The 25,399-nt window shown below is 39.4% G+C and overlaps 1 protein-coding gene across 1 annotated transcript in view; it reads right to left on the reverse strand.

Annotated features, from left to right (window-relative positions):
• Positions 1-25,399, reverse strand: part of pcdh15b (protocadherin-related 15b) — a gene marked incomplete in the record, with an annotated part of 209,215 nt that overhangs the window by 171,014 nt on the left and 12,802 nt on the right. Inside the window, 1 exon segment of the mRNA XM_034214440.1 lies at positions 8,221-8,371. Within this exon segment, the coding sequence (XP_034070331.1) occupies positions 8,221-8,353 (133 nt within the window).

Consider the following 25,399-nt stretch of genomic DNA (forward strand, 5'->3'; position numbering starts at 1 on the left):
TAACAACAACAAACCTCCTGAACTCACTTCCAAGTTCCATAAATTGTCTAGATATCAGCAGGTCCATATTGGTGTGGGGGAAAGTATTATTTTGTCTAGTACCATGTGGTAATAGCTGGACAAGTCAAGCATATGGTTGACTTGCTAGACCATAAACAATACTTTGGTTTTGAACAAACCTTTAATACTTTTTAATAACGCTGTATGTGATTAAAATAACAGATAAAACACTAAAGTAAAGATGAAATCCTTTTGTCTAAATCTAAACTTGTTTTATCAAAACAAAATAAAGGTACCCTAAAGTTTTTTTCTTGGGTGGGTTAGGGTGGGATAGGGCAAATACCAAATTGGCATGTGACAATGTTCAATGATAGTTGATGATATATGTTTTTTGGGGGTGAAGGTTGTCTTATGGGCTGCTCCTATCTGTGTGCTGTCATGTGTATCAACCGCACCGTGTGTATCTCCTTCTACACTCTGCTTCACTGACTGCGGACTGGAGCTGCACTTGTCATCAAAACTGATCATCAGTCAATCATACAGTACAAAACTCAAAACAGGAGCTATATCCACCAATATGAATCAACATATTTGTGTCAAGGGCATTTGTAATTGAATCGGAACACTTGCTTGCTTTTGGTCTCTCACATATTTATTTCCTCTCTCGGTGTTCCTCTCAAGTGCCTGTTTTCAGGCAGCAGTATGCAATTACAACTGTCCAAACCAGTTACACAAATAGTTTGGGGATTGCTTGAGACAGCACTAGTGTCCATCTTCAATTTGCAAATGTAATTTCCACGCCGTTGACAGCACCACTACAAACCCTCTGCCCAGTGTTGGGGAGGACAGTATGACCCTTAAAGGGATGCTGTTTCATTTACACACCATGATGAAAAGTACAGGTGGTTTCATGGTTTCATGGTCCTCTACTGATTAACAGATTGAGGCAGTAATCCGCCAAGAAATGTAGCCAATCTTTGAATCCATGGCATATCCGGATAATGGATATCTGGACGAAGAATTTCTCTACCTAGACATATTGTTTTTACAGTGGGTATAGACAAACTGAGACATACAAATGAAGTTGGAGCCGAGGGACTATTTCAACAGTTTTTTTCACAAATAGCCAATAAGCCTTGCTAATGAAAAGCTAAATTGTTGTCACATGTGAGCTGCTATTTTGGACAATATTGTCTGCTTCTTTTGCTCTCCGCATAGATTGCAACTGTGATTGGTCAATACTACATGGAATAAAAATGGAAACCAGAATGCATTTAAAACCAAATGATTCCCCGTTTCCAAAGTATTTGGCATTCATACTGTATGCTGATATCCGTAAATAAATAAAAAGGCAGTCAACGAGGTGTAAACTTAAACATTTCCTTAAAAAGGCATTGTAAACTATTCATGAGGTAGGTAGGAAATGTAGGAAATGTATTCAATATGCTCATTGTTTCAGGCATGGTCTTAAACAATCCGCAATATACTGTTAAAAAAGCAAGCTGTCTGTTTATATAGTGACAGCTGTTTACTGCTCTTTGTAGATGGTGGAGAATGTGCCCCACAATTTACCTTTCTATGTATACCTCTTTATATGCAAAGGTCTCTACGGCTGTGAGTATGAATTAATTTGAAGTGACACTCTGTAGTGAAGGGATAGTTAGGAATCAGTATGGGAGAGCAACCCAGTCTCACGACATTTCGTGTTATAGTCACGACATTTAATCTATTGATTTGTGTTCACCAACACGATTTTCCCTTTTTTTTCGTGTCACACAGAACGATTTTAAAAGCAATGTATTTCTATTGGTAGTATGTTTCGTGCCTGCAGCACATCTTTTTGTCCATTCGGATCTTGGAAGACCGGAAGCTGTGGGGTTCATAAAAACATGTTCTTACTCAATATCAAGCCACGATTATTGTTTTTATTTTAAATCGTATAATGTTGGACTTTTGTTGTCATCTGTGAGGAAAATAAATGGGGCTCAGAGCCTCAAAATACTGAAATCTGTTATTCTTTTCTAAATAACACACTGTTATTTACTCACCAATTATCATTGTTTTTATTTATTTGTTTAATTCCATAATCTCGGGCTTTTTTGGCGTCCGTCAGGAACTGAATTTCAAAATAAAAATAACCGGAAACAGACGTAGGCCTATAAGGGACATTTCGAGCATCATTGCGATACACAGCCACTGAACTGATTACCCAAGATCCTCAGCTATGGTTTAAGCTCGCTGATTGGATGTTTTAGCCGCAATGCATGTAGGGATATGGTGTTAATGCGATATGAAATCCGAAAAACTTTTTTTTTAAAAGAAAATAATACTTTATTCTGAGTGTTCTTGCTTTTCTCTTTGAAAGTCATCACATAACGGCATTGTAATACACGGTTCAGCTGTATTACATATTACAGATCTGCCGTAGTTCTTTATTTATAGAGCCCTGATGAGAAGACCTTTGGAAAAACTGGAAGAAATGCCGCCGAAACTGAATACTTGACGTGGATCATAGATATATCAACAATTAAACAATATCTTCAATTTTTCTTCACACAATACGTCTCCTTGCAGTATCAACACTAATTCGGCTGACTTTTACATTTGATCTAATTCGTAGATAGGTTATATTTACACCATAACGGTGCACAGCTGATATAAAAGGACTTGTAGTTTTTAAAGATATGACTGATTTGCTTTGAATATAAGAATGTAAATACTGAGTCTGAAACAGTATAGCAATATGCTGTAAAATTATGTGAAAGCATGAATAAAACTATGCATCTTCAGATGTTGTACATACATAAGTGTCCTACACTAATAATACAAAGTTATTATGGCTGTGTGTACCTTGTGTGCACCACCTAGTGGTTAAAGCACGTTATTGAATTATTGTTGTTATGTGTTATATTTGATGAAAAAAATATTAAGATTACATACTTTCATAGGGGAAAGTAGAAGGTCTGTGATAGAAATATAGAATATAAAAAATCAAGAAGATACTATAAGTGATCTCTACAATAAAACAGTTTAGTGCAGGATGTACAAAGATATTAATAGGAGGAGGTGTAAAACAGAACAACGAATTAACCTTTATTTAAACATTAAATAATACTTTAGATTAAGGTCTTCTTTTAAATAAGAAAACAACTTTGGGGGTATCTATCTACAGATAAATATTAAGCCTGACAAAGTACTTAACGTCTAATATATTGCTTTCCTGCAATGTTAACTATGTTGATTTTAACTGATATGAATTATACTCTCATGTATGTAGATAGTATAAGAAATGTGCAGAATATGACAGTTTAATGGTGGAGGGACACACATATTGATAGATGTCTTGTAATGCACTGTTGAGGAACCTCAGCTGCGACCCAAGTTTTTCATTCATTGCATAACTACACCGTAGTTGTGTATATGATATGTCAATAAACCTTAGAAAATCTTGAAATCTTGAAAGGGATGTGCAAAATAGCAATTATATACAGTCTTTAATTAACTATTAGTAGAGAATAACGAGTAATGAATATACTTTATTACTCGTTTCCATTCATGTCAATTGCAGATACATGTTTAGTCTTCTCAAGCACCAACTATCAAATATCTCTCCTGATTGTTGGCACTTGACAATCACCTTACCTGAATTTTACTCAGGTGTAACTAAAATCTGCTTTAAGGGTTGTTTATATTTCACATCATTAATCAGAATCTGCAAAGTAACTCAAATAAATGTAGTGGAGTAAAAATACCAGGTTAACCTCTGAATTGTTGTGGAGTAGAATTACAAAGTAACAATGAGCTGTCATGTGGGTATTAATGCTGCGCATTATGGATACAAGCGATTTTCACCCATTTATTAATTATATGTTTTACATTTGATAGCACCAATGTGTTTAATACTGGCAACTTCTAATTGTGGGAACAACGAAAACGTTCAGTAGAGACGTCCCATAGAACATTTTGCAAAACACAATAGCCAGCATGTGTAGTTCTGGGAGGGGGCGTTCGATTCCAGTTTTGGATAGTCTGGCGTGGTTTCGTTCCATTTCAAACAGCTGTTTGACGCTCGGCGTAACCTTGGCGCACTGCCACTCCAACATCCAATCCCAGAGCTTGAAGATTAATCACGGGCACAGTAGCCCTAAACGATAGCTGGGGATTATGGGTAGTGTTGTGGAAATAATTATCATAAGACGCCAATTAGTAACATACAGGACAAACCTCGATGTCTGTTTACCTCCTTTAAGGACACAGGCGGCTTAGCCAATAATGTTATTGTTCCCATTCTGTGACCGGTCAATACTGGGTCACAGATGGTCTGTGTTGTGGGTACACTGAGACACTTCCTTCTCTGTATTTGTGGACTCCAAGGTAAAATCTTCGAGGTCATAAGTGTCCGAGGCAAGTAGCTCTGTGTTCCCACACTGTTTAGGCTATCTCCTCAAATATGTTGTTTACTCTCTGCGAAACCAGTTAGATGGGCTGGCAAGAGAGAGGCTCTCCAGAATTGACGTGGCAACTCTACCGTGGAGTCAGAACCTCTGACTCTTGGATTTGTGATGTGAATACTCTGGTACCAACTCCAAATAAATCACAGTGGTTTGACATCAAAGCTCCGACTCTTCCCGTGTCTCCTTCCTGAGTCGGTGACTCCACTGCATGCTACACAGAAGTTTCCTCTACAAATAGTGTAGTGTCTTCGGCCATCCTAAACTCAGAAGTGTTTTTCGGATTTCTTATCGCATTAACACCATATCCCTACATGCATTGCGTCTAAAACATCCAATCAGCGAGCTTAAACCATAGCAGAGGATCTTGGGTAATCAGTTCAGTGGCAGTGGCCGTTTCTCAATCTCGAGGATGCTGGCTTGGTAGTCGCGTACTTCCAAGTCACTTCCTTCAGAAACGAAGCAAGTATGCTTCCAAGCCACGGCTTTGGAAAACGAGGAAGAATGGAACAGACTAACAAGTGTGCCACTCTCTCTAACGGTTTCAACATAAACTGTACCGAAAATAAATACCTCACGATGTCTATCTAATTATGAACTTGCTTTACTTTCACGGAACACATTTTTGGTGATAACAAACAAATGTAACAAAGTAACATATTTACCAACACATGTTCTACGCCACTACATACTTACATTTAAATGTGTGCTGCGTCGGTTCAGCAATTCTCCGCAAGGGTTTTTGAGGGATTTTAAGGACGCGAAGTCTACCCATGTGCAGCCTCGAAATTTCCCCCAAACCAAGGACGCGGCCTCCGTGGAATTCCAAGTAGCTGGACATTGGAACGGTCCTGCTGCGCCACTTGATGACGTAGCATCCTTGAAATATTGGCTTGGAAGCCAGTATCCTTTTGATTGAGAAACGGCCTGTGAATCGCAATGATGCTCGAAATGTCCCTTATAGCAGCGCCATATGGCTCTGCCTTATAGGCCTACGTCTGTTTCCGGTTATTTTTATTTTGAAGTTCAGTTCCTGACGGGCGCCAAAAAAGCCAGAGATTATGGAATTAAAGAAATAAATAAAAACAAGGATAATTGTGTGTTATTGGTGAGTAAATAACAGTGTGTTATTTAGAAAAGAATAACACATTAGAAGGAAAAAAGATTTAAAGAAATACAGATTTCAGTATTTTGAGGCTCTGAGCCACATTTATTTTTCTCATTGAGGGCAAAAAAGTCCGACATTATGCGATTTAAAATAAAAACAATAATCGTGGCTTGATATTGAGTAAGAACATGTTTTTATGAACCCCACAGCTTCCGGTCTTCCAATACCCGAACGGACAAAAAGACGTGCTGCAGGCACGAAACATACTACCAATAGAAATACATTGCTTTTAAAATCGTTCTGTGTGACACGAAAAAAAGGGGAAAATCGTGTTGGTGAACACGAATCAATAGATTAAATGTCGTGACTATAACACGAAATGCCGTGAGACTGGGTTGGGGAGAGGGTCATGCAATGTACGGCCATTTACATGTATTTACAATTTACATGCAAAATTGTGGCTGGCATGAGAATCTACAGTATGACAGGAGCTATCAGGTAATACATCTGGCTAATACAGTAATGCGCTGTTTAATTTTGGCAGGGGATATTGTTGTGCCACATAATTACAGGCTTATTACCACAGAAAGCAGCACCGTTTAATGGTCAAGCAGGCGAACATGACACAGGTGCACATAAATACATTCACAGCAGCACAAACACAGAGACACAGGCACATCACCACACTCAATAAACAACAGCTCCAGCATAACTCTTTTCATGCCTTCTGTTGTGTCTTGTCGTATTCGCAGATAAGTCACATTCAATTAAAACAACCAGGAAAACACCGCCTACACCCGGCAGGCTTCAAATGAATTTATAATCACAGTCATGTCAAGTGGAGGATTTCACCAGAGCAGAGAGTTTACAGTTCTGCTCAATTCAGAGCAAGTAATGTCACATTTGACTCCAAAAAACAATAGAGTAAGCTGCTTGAGTGCTACAAGTCAAATTGCAGCAATGAGCATTAAGATGTCATGATTTGACTGTAATTAAGTACAAGTTATGGGTTTGGAGCTTTTAGACTTTCAGCCCAAAAGCCGCATTTGACACATTTTGTGGTGTCTCACCCACATTAAAAATAAACTGGTATCCTTGTCACTGGGGAAACCAAAAAGTGGATAAATATAGTCTGTACATTTGGACCCCGGCTAATTAAAACATACCAGGATTCTTGTCATGCAGGGGTCCAAACTGCTAAAATCAACCGCTCCTCCTGGGAATGGAGCTCATTAAAAACACACTCATGTCATGAGGGGATACAAACTGAGCAACATATTGTCTGTCAACCTGAAAATTCCAGGCTCATTAAAACTCACTATTCTTGTTGTGTGCATATCTGGCAGAAAAAGGATTGCAAACTTGTTTTGAAACCCTGATTAGGGAACAGTTGAACAGGTGGTTTTTAATGCAGGTTGACGTGTACGATGAGCAGACAAGAGGAGAGAAAGGAGGGTCATGGGAGATTTTAATTGAAGGGACTTTGAGAGTTGTGAACTTCACCGAACTCACAAAGAAAACCTACATTTACACACTTGATGCCCAGGCTCCACTTCTTCCTCTGCAGAGAGATTTACACTCAGACATTTAACTTTGGCTGCAGAACCCTGTCAGACAAATGTCAACCAGATAAATCGCTTAGGACTAAAAGTGAAATGGAATATTAATATTCAGACAAATTCAGTAGGAAGTCAAGAGCGTATTATGCTGAACTCTCCCAACGGCGATGATTTCATGTCTTACTGTACCTTGCCTCAGTTTTCTCTCAGTTCACTAACAGGAACATGGGTGCTTTTGTTTACAACATTAAAATATACCTGGCATTTTTTTTCAATAACTATTGGTATTATCATAAGTATTTCATATTATTCTTACATTGTGAAATGAGTGAATATGACTTTATTTTATGTATTAGTTGTAACAGGATGTATGAACATCTGCTAATAGGCTGACTATAATACAGTACATACACATGCTGAGTTTAAGTATAATGTTTACTTTGTTTAAGTTGAGCTTTTTAGCATGTTAACATTTAATTATTTGTATAGACTTAATGTATAGCTACTGCTGATAGGAGTTGCATTAGTTTTGATGTATGTGGTCACTTCCAAATGTTTAGATAAAGCTACATTTTGACTATTACTGTACAAAAAGTAATTGCTTCACAAAAGTAAATAAAACGTGTTCTCATGGGAACATACTGTAGATGTCTGTATCAAATGAAATGGCCATCTATCCAATAGTTGTTGAAACATAGACAGTAGTAAGGCAGAAGCTGTTAGGGTCAATTAAATACAAAAATGACTGTAGTAAATGATATTAGAAGATGTAGAACTGAATATACTGCTTAATACCCTTTGACGAATAATGTTGTGGTTCTCTTAACAAAACGCCAATCATCAGAGGATCAATAAAGAATCAGGAACATCTTCCACACAGAAGCTGGCTGAGATCTGCTTACTCCCCAAGATAAGCCTGAAGTTAAAAAAAAAAAGCCATGAGCCCAACCCTGATATTAAATCCCTGCTGAGCGGACTGGATTTAGACTCTCAATTATCAGACAGGGAGAAAAGATGAAGACAAAGACAGAGAGACTGACTGACAAGGAGACTGACGGAATAATAGATGGATAAGGAGTGGGAGGGTAAAGGATGCTTTTACCTTCCGTGTCTTGTCCGAGACAGGTTGATAGCAGCAGCAGATAAAGGACTCCTGTTCCCATTATGCTCGGCCATTTGACCCGGCCCCATGACAGTGGCCCCATTAAGTGTGTTCTAACCATCTTCACCACCATGCTTCACCAAACATCCTGCTGCAGAGAGAGGAGGAGAGAGCACAGGTCAGTCACAATCACTCACCTCATTTTTGGTTGAGCAGCATGCAACATTGAAAGCAGTAATTTGCAGCTACTTCCTTTTCAGGAAAGGCCACCTGTGCTCTGGCTTTCAGTGAGTTGGAAGCATGCATTCAAATGCTCAAGAGATGACATCTGCCACTAAAGCAGCAGCAGAAATACAGAGTTTGAAGTAGCACTGCTTGTTCACAGCCCACCCCTCGAACAGAAGTAAGTGATGAATTAAAAATATTCTTTCTATCTATATTGACAGGGCACTCCATTACATCTCCAAGGTAAATCCATCCACAATCTAAAGCGCAGATGGCATCCATTATTCATTTTTATAGGTGCAATTCAAGTCACCAATCTGAAATCTTTGATCAATCTTTGTGCCCGTGCATCAGAGTTAATGATCGTTTCGCAGGTATTGCAGTCACACAGGGAAATAGAGAAACCTGGGGATGATGATAGAGATGGAAATATTTTGTGCAATGTAAAATGCCAGCGGTGGCAACAACATCTCAGATCTTTCAGCGGAGGATTTGACACAGTTGATAATACATTAGACAATTTGAACGATGCTTGGAGAGAGAGTGAGAGAGAGCTGATGTGTGTGAGTGCCTGTGAGTGCTTAGGTTGAGAGTAATTACATTTTATTGAGAGAGCATGTAGAGCTGAAGGGAAAATAAGTTTCTTTGAAGTTCTCAGTTAAAGATTCATTTTTTTTTTTTTTCTGAGTCTGTATTCGTACGTGTCTGTAAATTGGTCTTTGATTGCTTTGTGGTAATGCATCTCGAACCCATCTAGCATCAATACTGCCCACTTACTCACTGGCACAAACATAAGTAGTGAGATGACCTGCGAGACATAACATCATTTAGCTCTTCAGCACAGACTCAAAGCAAAGAGTTTGTCGAGGTGGGTGTTTATGTATGGTAGGTTGCACTTCTCTAAATTAATCTTAATAGCAGTCAGTCTGGCCTTTGAACTAAATGTCTAGGTACAAATTAGCTTCTTTAACCTCTAGCTTACCAACCACCTTATTGGTCTACTGAGTGCACTGTGTATACAAAATGAGTATAAAGTATTACAGTGTACTGATCCAGCACCATTATTGTGAGCAATTGACCGTTAGCTATAGGCCTAAATGTGTCCCTGAACAGCAATGGTCCAATCATAGTTTAGCAACCAAAGCTATTTGTCACTAACTAATAAGAGCAACATATAGTGCTTATCCTTAAACCTTAAGGTTCTACGGGTGTTTCTGTTATTTTAGACTTTACACAATAAAAATAAAAATAACCAAAATCGACCCAGTCTCACGGCATTTCGTGTTATAGTCACGAAATTAATCTATTGATTCGTGTTCACCAACACGATTTCCCCATTTTTTTCGTGACACACAGAACGATTTTAAAAGCAAACAAATAATACTGATTTCAGTGTTCTGAGGCTCTGAGCCCCATTTCCTTTCTTCGCGGACGGCAAAAAAAGTCCGACATTATACAATTTAAAATAACAACAATAATCGTGGCTTGATATTGAGTAAGACATTTTTTTTCAGTTTCTGGTATTCCAAGACCCGACCGGACAAAAGACGTGGTGCAGGCACGAAACATACTACCAATAGAAATACATTGTTTTTAAAATCGTTCTGTGACACGAAAAAAATGGGAAAATCGTGTTGGTGAACACGAATCAATAGATTACATTTATTTCGTGACTATAACACGAAATGCCGTGAGACTGGGTTGCTATAGCTCCAAGCTGTGGTTTGGGTACTTTCTTAAGCACGCTGCTATATGATTACTCACGTGACATGACAATCGTTGCTGTTAGCAAGCTAGCAACGATTTTGTTTGCAGTAGTGATGTGTCGGTCGCGAACGAGCCGGCTCAAAGAGCCGGCTCTTTTAAGTGAACGACAGGAGCCGGCTCTCGCCCGCGAACGAGCCGGTTTTTTTTTTTTTGCGGAGGGATCTAGATCGGCTTGAAGGCACATTGTGCAATGTGCACATTATCCCGCTTATTACACATGGCCACATTCTCAACAAAGTAACGACATGACTCCTAATATTAATTGAAATGCTTTTATGGATTTAGAAAATGATTTTATTGATTTAAAAAATAGTTTTATGTATTGATTTAAATTGACATGCATCAACTAAGAAAAGTAGTCCGTTGTTACTGTTTGAACTAACGTAGCAACAGCAGGAACTGCTTCGATAGTGTTTTTGAGGAGCTTTTTGATTACAGATTTGAAAACATCGTTGCTTGCTTTAAAAGTAGCACAATTCATTATGTCAGACCCTGGAAAGTATCTAGATATCCCTGCCCTAATGCCAAAGGAACTGCACACTGAATATGTGTCGCCGTTTGATGTCTATGTCTGGACCGCTGCGTAAAAAGGAGCCCCGTTACTTCTCTTCTTACTTCTATAAGAATAAAACACGGAGGACGGAGATCTATTTTTCTCCCCCTCTTCTGACAGCCCAGCAGCTGATCTCAGAGCACGCTCCCCTCTCCTGCAGGGGGGCGTGGTCAGCTGCAGCTCACAGAATCAGCCCCTGCCAAAAACAGCGCTGGAAAGAGCAAATAGAGCGAAATGAGGCATGGCTAAAATGCAGGATCTTTTTGGTCTATAAGTCTATATTTTTTTATATAAAAAAAGATATGTATATACTTTATATAGGTCGATACAGTAACCCCTTATCTGTTTTGTGTAGCGTGGTTCTACAAGCAAGTCAATGCATTCATTGGGTGGTATCAGAGAGTTACACGGGTCTGTAAATGCAATGAAAACAATTGGCCACAGCAAATCATTTATATTAAACATGTAATTTTTAATTTTGAATACCTCAGTACAAAGGATGTATTGAATAATTTAAGTGATATATGTGTACACATATAAATCATTAGTCAAAACAGGGCTACATTTGATTTAATTAAAAGGTATAATATGTGGTAAACTGAAGAGCCGTTTGGGAGCCGAAAGAGCCGGCTCTTCTTGGTGAGCCGAGCCAAATGATCCGGCTCACCAAGAAGAGCCGGAATTCCCATCACTAGTTTGCAGTAGTAAATCATTGCATATTGTTGAATCAACCCAATCAAAGTAATGGTGGCACTCAAAATAGCATAACTACTGCAACTACAGAAGTATGCAAATGTACACAACCTTAATTGTATCCCAAAACCGTATGACAAGATGCTTATATCAGAATTTAGAGCATGGTTACGATGCTATTCTGCTGACAAATCTTTCCACAGACACACAGGCCAAAGTGCTTAAAAGCTCCTCTGTGTCAGTTCCAGTTAAAGTATATTTCAATTGCCATGATGACACACACACACAGACTTACAAGGTGAAACAATACAAGCGTCAGAGGAGTCGCAGGTAATAAAAAGAGCAATCCCGACGGGACAGTGCCCACTAAATACGTAACAATACAACTACAATTTAATAAAGTGCCAAGGTGTGCCTCTCTTTTGTTGAATGTCCTGTGTCCTTTATCTTTTTAGTTCAGCTGCTATTTGTTTGAGCACTTTATCACAAGGGGTGCTGACAGCATCACTGCACAGCTTGTCTTTTATATCTCTGCTGCCACAGCACATATTATCACCCAATCAAATTGTTACTGCCATTTGTTTCAGTCTTCCTGGTAACACTGACTATATTATTTGTTCTACAAACTGACTGGGACCTTATCTGAGACCAAACTCAGCTGCTCTTATTCTCTCACAACAACATTAACGGCTCCCCGTCATGCAAAATGTGTTTAATTAGAGCTGATTGAAGTTCCCGTGGCAGAGATGACTGTGACAGAGTCAGATTACTATGGCCCTGCCCTCTGAATGGAGATGGAGTTGGCTGACAAGGAGAATGTAATTGTGCTATTCCACCAAACCCCCGAGGTGAAATCCACCAGTCAGAGGGGCCGGGGGCAGCTTCATTTAAGGGGCACACTTTGAATTCACTGGCCACGGTGCCGCTCTTATCGGACCTAAATTGAGTTGAGCATATTAAACTTTGGTACTTCCATCTATGCGCAATGCTGTGCAGGTGATCAAGAGGTAGCAGAGTGTCAGAGAAAGCCCTGCGGAGGAAACAGATAATACCTCTGACATTGTAGAGATAATGTGTCTCTGAAGAGAAGCAGATGGTATTTTTTTTGGTGACACAGGTTTTTATGAATCACCAGGGATACTCGTTGTTTGTGAATTCAAACCCTCTCTGAGTCCCTGATGTCATTGTAGCCTCGTTGATGAGTTTAGTTAACAATTTTAATAAGATACTGAGCCTCCAGGCGACTTATCTCTACACAGACCAACGTTTGTGTTATTGGCAAGAAAGCATTAGAAAAAAAACAGAGTAACATTATGTCAAACTTTGAAAATTAGTTATGTAATTAACAATTGTACAACACCAGGAAGCATTTTCTTCCTTCTCAATATGATGAAATGTCTTGTGGGCTTCTTTTTTCCAAATAATGCAATCCTTGGTTACATTATCTCTAATATCTGAGTGTCTGAATATATTGAGTAAATATTAACCATGCAGTTGCAAAAGTATACTGCATACCACTATGCAATGATAGTGTTGGGTCCCATGTTGCAAGTACAATTCAATATATAACTTTGAAACAATACTTGGTAACTGTTACATTTCCCATAATGACAAATACATCACGTTTCATTTGATAGGGATAAAACCTTGTTTGTTTCATGTTGCCTAACACTGTGTCTCTCTTGGTGAAAACATGCTTTAATTGCTGCAAAACCTATAGTGACCCCAATTTGACTGAATTTGACAAAACAATGACAGCAAATCCAAAATAGACTTTGATTTTGCTTTCATTTGATGCCATGAAGTATTCTCCTGTTCTGAAAGCTTCCCAGTATAGACTTCGTTCTCAAGCTAACACAAAGCCAGATTGATTTTAGACAGTGATGAAAAGGATAAGTTTCTTTTTACGATTGAGATATCAGACATCCATATTTAACTTTTGTTCAGAAGGTCACACAATGTACTTTAGAGAACTACAGCTGAATTACCAAATGACATAGCCAGCTTAGCACAGACTTCTTCGCCAAACTCTAGCATCTCTTAACGATGGCTAGATTTTGTGAGAATATATACTGACACATGATGTAAGGTTTCCTCTAAAGTAGACCTGCTCACTCACTCTTAGTCTGAATAATATGATTGCAAAATGAGAAATACATGATGACATTTACGCCGTTCTCCATGCACACTAAAGGATACCTGTGCCTCAGTTCCAGACACATGAGAGTGTGGCATTGTGTGGTATTTGACAACATAGGTGGTGGCGAAGTCCATAGGGACTCGGCTTTGGCAACTGGAAGGTCACCAGTTCAAGTCCCGGCAAGACCAAGTGCTACCGAGGTGTCCCTGAGCAAGGCACTGTTCCCCACACTGCTCCCCGGGCGCCGTTCAAAATGACAGCACACTGCTCCTAACACTAGGATGGGTCAAATGCAGAGAAACAATTTCCCCACGAGGGATTAATAAAAGTCCATCTTTTTTTTTTTTCTTCAATATCTAGACACCCATGTTGGGCCTAGAAGCTCTTTGCAAACATCAAAAATAGATTCTGACACCTGCACAAACCTTAGGCGGTCATAAGTGATGAATGAAAGCAATTCTTTTTTTTGTCTATACATCGGTTTTTTGAAAAAAAGCTGCACTTAATATCTTTAAAACATTAGATACAAATTTCATCGGCAGTTAAAGATGTAATAGTTACAGACAGTTGCAGTAGCCTAAATAAAACATTCTTAACAAAATGTTACCAGGCAGAAAACTACGGAGCCCTGGAGGGTTCATAGAGAGAAAAATAAATAAAACGTGGCCACGTTTTACTTTCTCGTGCGCACGCTTTAGTAACTCGTGCGCACGAGTTACTAAAGCGTGCGCACGAGTTACTAAAGCGTGCGCACGAGTTAATAAAGCGTGCGCACGAGTTACTAAAGCGTGCGCACGAGTTAATAAAGCATGGCCTCGTTTTGTGTGTGTGTGTGGGGGGGCATTTGTTTATGATAGTATCGTTCGTTCCGGTGCACTCCGGCAGGACTATAGCACATCGAGATTAAGATTAAACACATTTCTTTCACTTGGGAATACACTTAACTATGGGGAACCAGATTTGTTTAAAGTACTGTTCGTGGTAATTTGAAAACAAATGCCGGTGGTGTCGGATACACACGAACACGCACACAGAGCGGAGCTGAGCACACACACATCATGCGCCCCGGTGACAGGACATCTCCTTCATAAAGCGAGGGGGAATACTCTGGTAGTTCGATGTGTGAATAGGTGTGTGTGGTTAAACGTAGCAGCCTCGATCTCTATTCAGCGGTTCTAATGAAGGGAAACGCAGTGAAGTAAACAGTAAAAGGCACAGGTCTTTGCAGCTGGTGCTGCTCTTCTCAGATTCTGCTGAGTTACACGTTACTGCCTGTACGACGAAGCCAGTTCAACAGACCCTGGACCTGGATATGTTCGATTTACCCGGCTTAACTGACCCTAACAAACGCGATGTCGATAAGCGGTCCTACGAAGCTGGTTATCAACTCAGTAAATCAACCAGGGTTTCTCTGTCCGGCTGAGAGCGCGCTCACGTGAAAGGGACGGGGTTAGCAACATTTGACCAATCACAAACATGGAGACGCGTGCTGACAGCGCAGCGTCATACTTCATGAATGAATAGTGTAAATAGCCAATCCTGCTTCGTAGTACAGGCCACTGGTGCCGCAGAGATTTCATAAAGTGAAGGAGGTTTTCCTTCTATAAAACAGCTGTGGGCAGCAGATACTGTGAGTCACGGACAGGAATCCCTCAATTTAAATAAAACGAGGCCACGCTTTATTAACTCGTGCGCACGCCTTAGTAACTCGTGCGCACGCTTTAGTAACTCGTGCGCACGAGTTACTAAAGCGTGCGCACGAGAAAGTAAAACGTGGCCACGTTTTATTTATTTTTCTCTCTATGAACCCTCCAGGGCTCCGTAGAAAACTGTCATATCATTAAAAAAATAAATAAGAAAAAAACAGATCTAATGTATTAATAAAATACTTTTTGATTGGAGAGTTTCATCCTTTTTGAACTGCGCCCAATCTGAACATATTTTCTACCCTTATTCTGAGTTTGTGCTTCCGGCAGAGATGCCTCCTTATGTTTAATTCCCCGGTTAAGTTCACAAAGCACTGTCACACAATAGTAGGCCATGCTGTAAGCGTCAGTAACCAGGATGAAGTGTATTAGGGCTGAAGGCGCTTCTCCTCTGGTGGAACTTCAAAAAGTTGTATTCCTCCTGAGAGGAGAGGAAATACACCCGACATAGAGACATCCATGCAAAGGAAATGTAATAGAGAGAATAACAGATGACGTGGAAACAGAGAATGGGAATATGAGAAGAAGAGAATAGACGGGCAGAAGGTAAAAAAAAATACAAACAAAAAACCCTGGAATGAGACTTTATCGCAGAGAATCAGAGAAAGACAGACAGACAAATAAAGAAAAGGAAGGAGACAGAGATTATGTCTTGCAGTTAAAAGGCTGTTGATCTTATTTAACATCAACAACCTGCTATTGATGTATAGTTATCTCAGGGGGGGAGAAAATGAGAAGAGTGTGAGGAGAGGATGGAGATAGGACGAAAGAGAATCAAGAGCAATATGAAGAAGGAAAGAGATGGGAAAGAAAGTATAGGACACCAGAGAGGAAATTCAAATCAGGCGAGATTTTGTAAAGGAAGGCAACAAAACTGTAAACTTTAAATAGAGGAGATATTGATAGAGTGTGTCTGAGTGTTAAAAATAGCAAAATAAAGAAGCTAAGTAACAAAATGGAGACTTAACCCGAAACAATGAGAGAGTGAGATGCTGGCATGCTGCTCACTTCCTCTGTGTTTGTGATCAGCTTCCCGTCATTGCATGTGACGGATGAGACACTGTTACAGTAACTCCAAGCGGCTGTGTATGCATGGGGGCAGGAGAAGAAGACAAGTACACATATTTCCCTTGTAGTGTCATAGCCGACATCTGTCTGTTTCTTTTTCAGTCAGTCTGTCTGTTTGCCTGTTGTGCCAGTATGTGTGTGTGTGTGTTTGTGTTTGCGTGTGTGTGTCGCGGTCTGACTGAAAGCTGGTTTGTCAGTGTCTGTCTGATTCGCAGAAAGGCATCTTTCACAGCTCCTGTGCTGCCAAAACAAGACATTTCTTCATCCCTTTTTTCATTTTAGGCAGATGGCTGCCTGCCTTATGCAGACCAACTCTGTCTGTTTCATTGTGTTGCTCCAGGGTGTTTTGCCAGGATACTGAGCGGGTGAACTCTGACTCTCTGGTTACAGGAGGGTGTAATGGAGCCATGCTTCTTTACAGGCTAAATACAGAGGTTACTATGTTAAGGCTGGACGATATAGCACTAAATTGTATGGTTTTAATCTCCTCAGGACAGAACCCTAATTAATTAATTATGGTCTATTTTATACAATTATTTATAATAAAAACAGGCTGGGTCAGTTGAGCAGAACTAACTGTAGGAGGGAGTTCAAAGGGAAAACCCACCAGAAAGAGAAATAACACAAATAAAAACAAAGAAGTGACTTGTAAGCATTAAGCGGCACTTTCAATATGTTTGAAATCTTCTGGATGTCTCCATCCTGAAGATTGTTGTTTCGTTTACAAATACGAGATTTGTATTTTCTTCATATAACAGTATTTACTCCATTCAAATGTTCTCAATGCTTATTTAACAATTTGCTTTCACTCACTGTTTCTTTTTTAGTACAGTATGCCTTGAACCACAGAAGATGCCAGCGGGTGGCAAGAGTTTGCCAAGGAAGCAGACAAGTGTCAAGCTCAGCATCAGTTTTGTGTGCGATAAAAAGCTGTCAAGCTAATCAAGCAGATGGTGCTAGAGTAAACAGCAACATCCGCAAATACACATACCACTGCACATCTGCATTTTGTGTCATTAAACTATGAGCGGGGAGGCTGTGGCGCAGTGGACTAGTGCGTTGGTGTTCGGAACAGGTGCAAACCCCACTGCAGTCAGCATGTCGTTGTGTCCCTGCATGGGCAAGACACTTCACCCCAAAGTGCTCCTGTGGGCGATGTCCACAGTATTGAGTATGTAAGTCGCTTTGGATAAAAGTGTCCAACAAGTAACATGTAATGTGCGGTTTAATTCTCTTTATGAATGGCCATCAGACCAGTTTGAACTGTTTTTTTAACATGCTGATCGCAGACTAAATCTTCCACAGTTGGCAGAATTAGAGAGCGCGCACACACACACACACACACACACACACACACACACACACACACACACACACACACACACACACACACACACACACACACACACACACACACACACACACACACACACACACACACACACACACACACACACACACACACACACACACACACACACACACACACACACACACACACAGGTGTTGACCAGGCTGTCCAATAAACTAATGGTGGGGCACTTTGCTGGTCCTGTTCTGCCAATCTCACAGACAGTGAGCACCTGAGAGTGTGAAGAGGCAGCATCAAACACCACTACACCCCCCTACTTGCACACAAGCACTGATCAGAGTAAGAGGGTGAGAGAAGGGTGGTGACTTAATTGGTGATTGACGGGGCAATAAAAAACAAGCACTGGCAACAAACTTGTTTCAAACTGTTTGAATAGGTATCTCCAGATTCAACTCCCACAGAGAGGTGACATTCAACACATTGCTGGATTTCACAGATATTTGAAGTAGGTTTGAAGTATTGTTATCGCTACTTCACAAGTGTAATGAGTCTCACAAACTAATGTGTGGTTGTCAACACATGTCCAGGGCCATTTTGTGAGTTTAACAGAATATTTTAAACGAAGAGGCGGATGAAATATGTGGGAAGAAGAAGGAGAGAGGGATCAGAAATTAGCATTCATTATAAAATACATTTTTTAAAGCCTCAGGTCTTACTGCTTAAGTTCTGGATTTCATAATTTTTTATTAATTCTTCAGTGAGAGAAAGACTGATGGAGAAAAAACAAAGCAGGTCTAGACAGAAATATTCCTTATTAATAAAGAAAACACGATATTAAAGCAGGACCAGCTCACACAACACATCATACCAAGAAATACGTTCAATGTATTCCAAGTGTACATATTTTCTGCTGGTTTGCAGTTGTACAAGATGATACGTCTGCCAATAATGTCATTTGGAAAAGCTGTATAAACAGTTTGGCCATCAAATGAGTCCTTGTAATTCGATAACCACAAACAGATACTTAAAGAAGAAAAGCGTGAACACTTTGATATCGGTTCCTGAGTTGTTGCTCAAAATTGAGCAAGTTAACGTTTTTTTTCTTTCCCTTTTCTTTTTGTCGCTGCTTTTAATTGAACTATTCATATCTTAGACTGCACTGTAACTTTTATCCATGTATTTTTTCTTTTAATGTTTATTTTATTAGCTTTTCTTTTTAATGACTGATTTTAAATGCCATTTTCTTAATCTCTTTCATTTTTTGTAAAGCACTTTGAATTGCCTTGTGTTGAAAAGTGCTATATAAATAAACTTGCCTTGCCTTGCCTTGCACCACAAATACCATGTCTGTCAATGTTAACAAAAGCAAAACATTATTTGTCTATCGGCCTTGTTATTCGGTGCCACATTTAAATTGAATGGCTTATTTCTGCACTCTTTCTTGAAGATGGATGAAATTTGGTCCAGCAGTTTTTCTTTAATCAAAGACAAACCAGCAGACAAAGGCACAAACAAAATGGCCCGAAAACAGGTACAAAGAGTGAACATAAAATTAAATCAAAATATAGTCTTAATAACAAATACAATTGTGTAAGTGTTGACCAGCACAGCTCAATGTTTGTGTGGCAGTATGATTTCTTCACACTCCCTGAAATCAAATCTAGGCGTCCTGCATCTCATAAAACTGTCCCTCATTTCCAATCATCTGCTCTCATCATTCATTTCCAGGTGGTTTTTCTTCTACATTACCAGGATGTACAATTGCACTTGAGTCGTAATTTGAATATTTTTCAATTGCTCTTCAAATCAGCATTAAAGCCCGAATACAAAAGTGGCAGCATTACGCTTCTTTACGATCGTGTCAACACAACTGACACTTGTTGCAATTAGGTTACCTCAAGTGCTTCGCCAAATAAATGAAGCAATTTGTGGGAATTGCTCGCATCCGCCTCAAAGGAGTCTTACTTTCCGAATGTAATCAGTCTGTTATTGCTTAAAAGGTAAAATAGAAATAAATTCAGGTTGCGGAAATTAGTGTATCGATCAGTTTTGCCAAAAGCCAAATGAACAATATGAGCACAACGGGGCAAGTTTTATGAACACATAAGGAAAGAATGACGAATTGAATCTGTGAAAAGAAAATAGAAAATAGAGAAGCAGACTGATGAGAATTAAAAAGAAAAAGGAACATTAAAACGATGCTATTAATTTGCAAGAGAGACCTCAAAAGCATTGATGTGTAAAGCTAGGTTTTTGTTCTATTGGAACCTTTCAGTCAGACAACTCACGTGTTCTTAATATGTTTATTAAAACATGACTCAAAACATGGTAAAGCAGCGTTCAGTTATTATGCTCCAAATATCTGGAACAAACTCCCAGAAACCTGCAGGTCCGCTGCAACTCTGACTACTTTTAAATCCAGGCTGAAGACTTTTCTTTTTGTCGCTGCTTTTAATTGAACTATTCATATCTTAGACTGCACTGTAACTTTGATCCATGTACTTTTTCTTTTAATGTTTATTTTATTAGCTTTTCTTTTTAATGACTGATTTTAAATGCCATTTTCTAAATGTCTTTCATTTTTTGTAAAGCACTTTGAATTGCCTTGTGTTGAAAAGTGCTATATAAATAAACTGCCTTGCCTTGCCTATTATAGCAGCATATAGTTTGAGTTTGGCGTCTAGGCTCGGGCCTCATCACTCCACAGATTTACAAAGAACATTGAGTGATGATTAGATAACTATCCCACGAGCCTAAGGTGGAAGCTGGGGTGGTGGGGGGGCAGGCGAGCAGCAGGAACATGAACGCAGCAGTAGCAAGTGATCACAGCAGCAGCGAGGCAGAGGCAGGAAGAGCTGGCAGCTTAAATAGAGCGGCATGTTTAGGAGAATGTGTTTGGTTGGTTGTAAGAGGTGCGTCACGTGTTAATGTATCACATATGGTGCTCGAGTTGACTGCCTGAACGCTCGCAGGCTTCGCCCCATTTGTCAAAACTGCCACAACAATATTGCTTTGTTTAATTGTCACGGCAATAAATAATTTAAATCAAATTCAAAACCAGAGTGTGAAAGCTACAGATACTTAAATTAACAGAGATAAACAAAGGGGGTGGGGGGGGGGGGGGTCAGTTCAGGACAATTTGCACAGCATTCGTTCCACTTTGAAGACTCATCCACTGGGTCTGCTTCGTCAAATCATAAGTTTCATTCAAGGCTTTTAAATCATACAAATCCCTTTCAGCTGTATTCTGTTTCGGTTTGAAATACAATGCAGGGAAAGATGGAGTAAGTTTGGAAACTTGGAGTATAATTGAACTTGAGGTTTACTCTGTTTCAAAATGAAGATCATATGGAAATCAGGGCTTGTGAGAATGACAAATGTAAAATAACGTTCAAGTGCTTGGTGTCTTCAAAGGAAATACTTGAAGAGGCACGAGAAATATTTATCTTCCATTGTGTTGAGAGTGTTTGAGGGGTAGCACTCTGACTGTGCTAGTCCTGATTTCAGTCTTCACACACACCTCTCTGACACTGAAGGATAGGGTTAGCATTCATGTCCCATACCAGCAATCAGCTTTAACCTTTTAAAACATGTAATAAGGAATGAAAAGGAAACATTTGGTGCTAGCTCAATGGTAGATATCTGAGAAAGAGGCGACATGTTGATGTATCCTTGGGCAAGATGCTTAACCCCAAGGTGCTCCTGATGGCCAGGGTGTGTGAATGTTAATATCTCTGTATTAATGGGTGTAAAATGGCTGACATATTTATGCAAAAGTGTGCAAATACTGGAAAAGCGCAGTATAAATGCACTGCACCATTTAGCTTTGCCCTTCTAATTTTGTATTTAAAGTTTTGGCACATTTTCAGTTCTTCTTTGACAAACTATAAAGAAGTTCACAACAGGTGTGAGTATGTGTTTGAGGATGGATCATTATTGAAATGGTAAAAGCTTTAACTCTCAGATTTCCAAACCAATATCAAGTCATACATTTACAAGAAACACTTCCCTGTATACACCGATTTGAGGTGAATTGGTAAATCACCACACATGCATGAACACTTTCCATTTCACTCACTTTTATAGGAAATGGACCAGGAGCACAGTTACTGTAAGCTTTGAGGAGCTTGTCTTGTCCACCATTAAGCCTTGTTTGACTCATTTCCTGTTCTCTTTCCTGAGCACATCTCTCTGTCAGCAGGTGACGCAACATTAGGAACATATTCAATACAGGGCACAATGGAGCGAAGTATGCATGTGTAAGGGCATATATGAGATGGTAGTGGAGGGGTGTATTCACATGTTGCCATTCTCAAGAAGCAGTGAATAATGAGGCATGCCCTGCGGTTAACATGGTGTAAGTAGGTGTTAACTATGACAGATTGTGCTGCCACTGGTGACCATGGTTGAGCAGTCAGATAGCCTTCACCTCTCCACTCCTCCATTATTTCACAGTCACATAATTGTATGGATGGCAATACATCTCACATCTCATTTTGTGCGGTTGATTTCATCTCTAATGTCGTGGCAGCTCCAATTTTCATTTTGTCTGATACTCTTTTCTGGAAAAACTCCAGCTAACAATGAGTGAGCTTGTAGCTGTCAGCTGTCACTGTTGTGCTCAAACAGGACACACACGGATATGCACGAGCGATAAGATATCCGACATTATGAAAGGGAAGATCTACAGCCTATTTGCAGGCTTGGCTTAGTGAGGACCCTTACAGTTACATTACAATGAGTTATGTTACCTCCACTCATGAAGTGTTCACTCATGTTCCAACAAGAGATGGGAATAGTACAAGCATAACATTGGCCTATTCTTTTGTTCTAAATTAAAATTACCGTACTAATATTGATGGCTTGATGGACATTTTTCTTGACAGCTCGGTTTAAGTCTGTTTAGGGTTAAGGTAATTGTAGGAACAGTTTTTAAAAAAACGATGTATTTCATAGATGTAAGAAGCAAATGTCAGGGCATGGCATTGATATTGGATCTGAATATTAAACCATCGACAGATAGTGACAATATTTAGAGAAAAATTGAGAGAGGTGTTCTGTTATTTGTTTCAAATGGAGACGTTGTTTCTTGTCAGTTAGTGTTGGCCATGTTAACGCCGTCTAGAGACGAACATGTGAACGCAATGATTCCTAAACAGATAAAAGATGGGTGGAACAGCAACGCACGTAAGATATTATTCATCCAAGTTCCCCCTGTAACTATTAAGTGGATTCCGACATGTTCACTGCCCCTATTCCCATTATACATTGTTGTGCAATTTCAAGCATTCACACCAATTTCCCATTTGGCCAGATGGTTAAAGGCATTTAAGCAATCTCCTTTCAAGCGCCTGCACAGGAATCAAACCCTGCCATTATCGTCCAGCACCGGTTCTCTTTAATTCATTCCCTCCATAAAAAGAATCAGACCTAGAAAATCAGCTTCTGTCAGCCAAGTGAAGTAATTCTCACCTTCACTATGCAGGCCTGAAACACTGCTCTCAGCTACCAACACCACTTAAATGTTGTCACCTGAGTTTGGCTGCAGATCAGCTGATCCAGGATCTGAGGGCACTGGTCGGTGCACAAAGGCCTGGCAAACAAAAAACTTGAGTCATGAATTCATAAACCAATATTGGAGTGAATAAATAAATCAACGGATGGACGCATTAATGATTTGGCTACACACACTTGCTTCATCAAATACAGTTTGGGAGAGAAACAAGTAATGAAATAAAATGCAAATGCTCTCCCAGAACATTTACATTCTAGAAAAAGAGCCGAACAACTAAACACGTATTGAGAGCCAGACTGATTCCTCTCTGATTTAAACTTGGGTATTTTTGGGGAATAGTAACTCTCACCCTCATCAAAACACTTCAAAACTGACAGCTTTGTTAAATATTAATGACAAGAGCGGACTGAAGAATAGAAAAGGAGAGAAAACACTGGGAGAATAATTGATGAAGGAGGGAAAATAATTGCTCGTAAAGTTGACTTTCTTTGAGCAGTAGTGGTTTTATGTCCTGGGAAGGGAGCAAGAGAAACACAGAGGGGAGAAACTAGAGTGCAAAGAAGACGAAGAACAAGAGGAAATGGAGAAGAAGTGACATCAAGAGGGAAGAGTTTTCAATTTCCTTTTTAGCCTCGGTCCAGTCAGCATGTTCCTCTTCGTCAAGTCTCACACTTTTCATCGACATACATCAACTGGAAGTATTTTTCTACATCAAATGTCTGCCCTCAAAAGAGAAAGGAATCTACTATGCCCTTATCTCTTAAACCACTATGAAACCAAAGCCAATATTGTCCTACTTTGACATGACACAGCTGACAAAACTGTTCAGACTGCAGTCTGATCCGGGTAAAATCTTGCTGCTTGCCTAGGATTTATCTTGATGCGCAGTCGTGCTATTTTGTCTTCCAAGAAATTTCACAAGGAGTCCCAGTCGGAGCGACTTGGTACATATTTAAAGATAGTAAACACCTTAACAAAAGAGCTGTAAAGCTGAAAAACAATCAATTTTACATAGTAAGTCATTAGTATTGTGAAAATTGCAAAGAAAATGTGTTTTTTGTATTAACTTTTATATAGAGTTTTCCTGAGGTCATGATTTTATATCAAATTTAACTGAATATTTGATGGTTTTGGACTAAAAAACAAGACATTTAAACACATTACATTTTACTTCTATTATTTGTTATTGTTTCTGACATTTTACAAACTGGACGTCAATCCGTTAATCTAGAAAATCCTCTGAAGATTAGTCAATAATAAAAAACGTGTGAGCAGCACTTGCCAGTATTACATTAAATGAGAAGACTAAATATATGAAGCCTAGCTAGTGGCTCTCTCACATAAAGTGTAGTGATTTGAGTTAGATGCTAAAACACTCACAATGAGTCCTTATTGTAGCATTAGCAATAAGTAACAAACACTTATCAATCCATACAAAATGTCTAACCCTCAAATAGTACGGATAGTCTAGTGTAGCTTAAAACTACAAAATACACAAACTGAACAGCATTTTACGAAGTTTCTTCACGTCTGAGTTAAGGTGAACCTTCAAGTCACAATAACTGACATCTAAAGTGGATTCAAACACTTTCCCCTTAAGGAGGGGATAAGTCTCATCACTGGGCTCTGAGCTTTATCTTCACACCCTAAAGGTTGTTTAGTGACCCGAGGAAATCCTCAACCTCGATACGTGCAGGAAATTCACACTATCTCCACCTGAGCTCGTCCAAATGCCAACTACACCTCTCAGCTTTCAGTGCCTGTGTCACGTCATTGATAACTCGTGCTTGGGAGTCATTTTGGTTTGACCTGCATATAAAACATTTATAATACTGCAGCTCTGCACAGAAAACACATCTAAAATGTCCAATCCATCTGCTGGTTAACAACCTCCAAATCTCACATTCTAAATACAATCCCAGAGATCCTCTGATGAGTCATTGTTATTGTGCGGTGTAGTTTTTAAAATAGCCTCTCCTATCAATTTGTATCCTCATGTGTTACCTCGCATTACATATTTAGAAGTTGTACCTCTGAGATTTGAATAATAAATGAGTGAAGCTAATTTGATGTCAGAAAAAAGAGCTGCTGAGTTTTTAGAACACCACTTAGTTTCAGTGGATGCACAACACCTACATTTTAACATTGTACAATGCTGGAATTTAAAGTTTAAACACTTTAGAAACTTACATTTTATGAA

The sequence above is a fragment of the Gymnodraco acuticeps genome, unplaced genomic scaffold (assembly GCF_902827175.1).
Source record: "Gymnodraco acuticeps unplaced genomic scaffold, fGymAcu1.1, whole genome shotgun sequence".
In the NCBI taxonomy this organism is placed as follows: Eukaryota; Metazoa; Chordata; class Actinopteri; order Perciformes; family Bathydraconidae; genus Gymnodraco; species Gymnodraco acuticeps.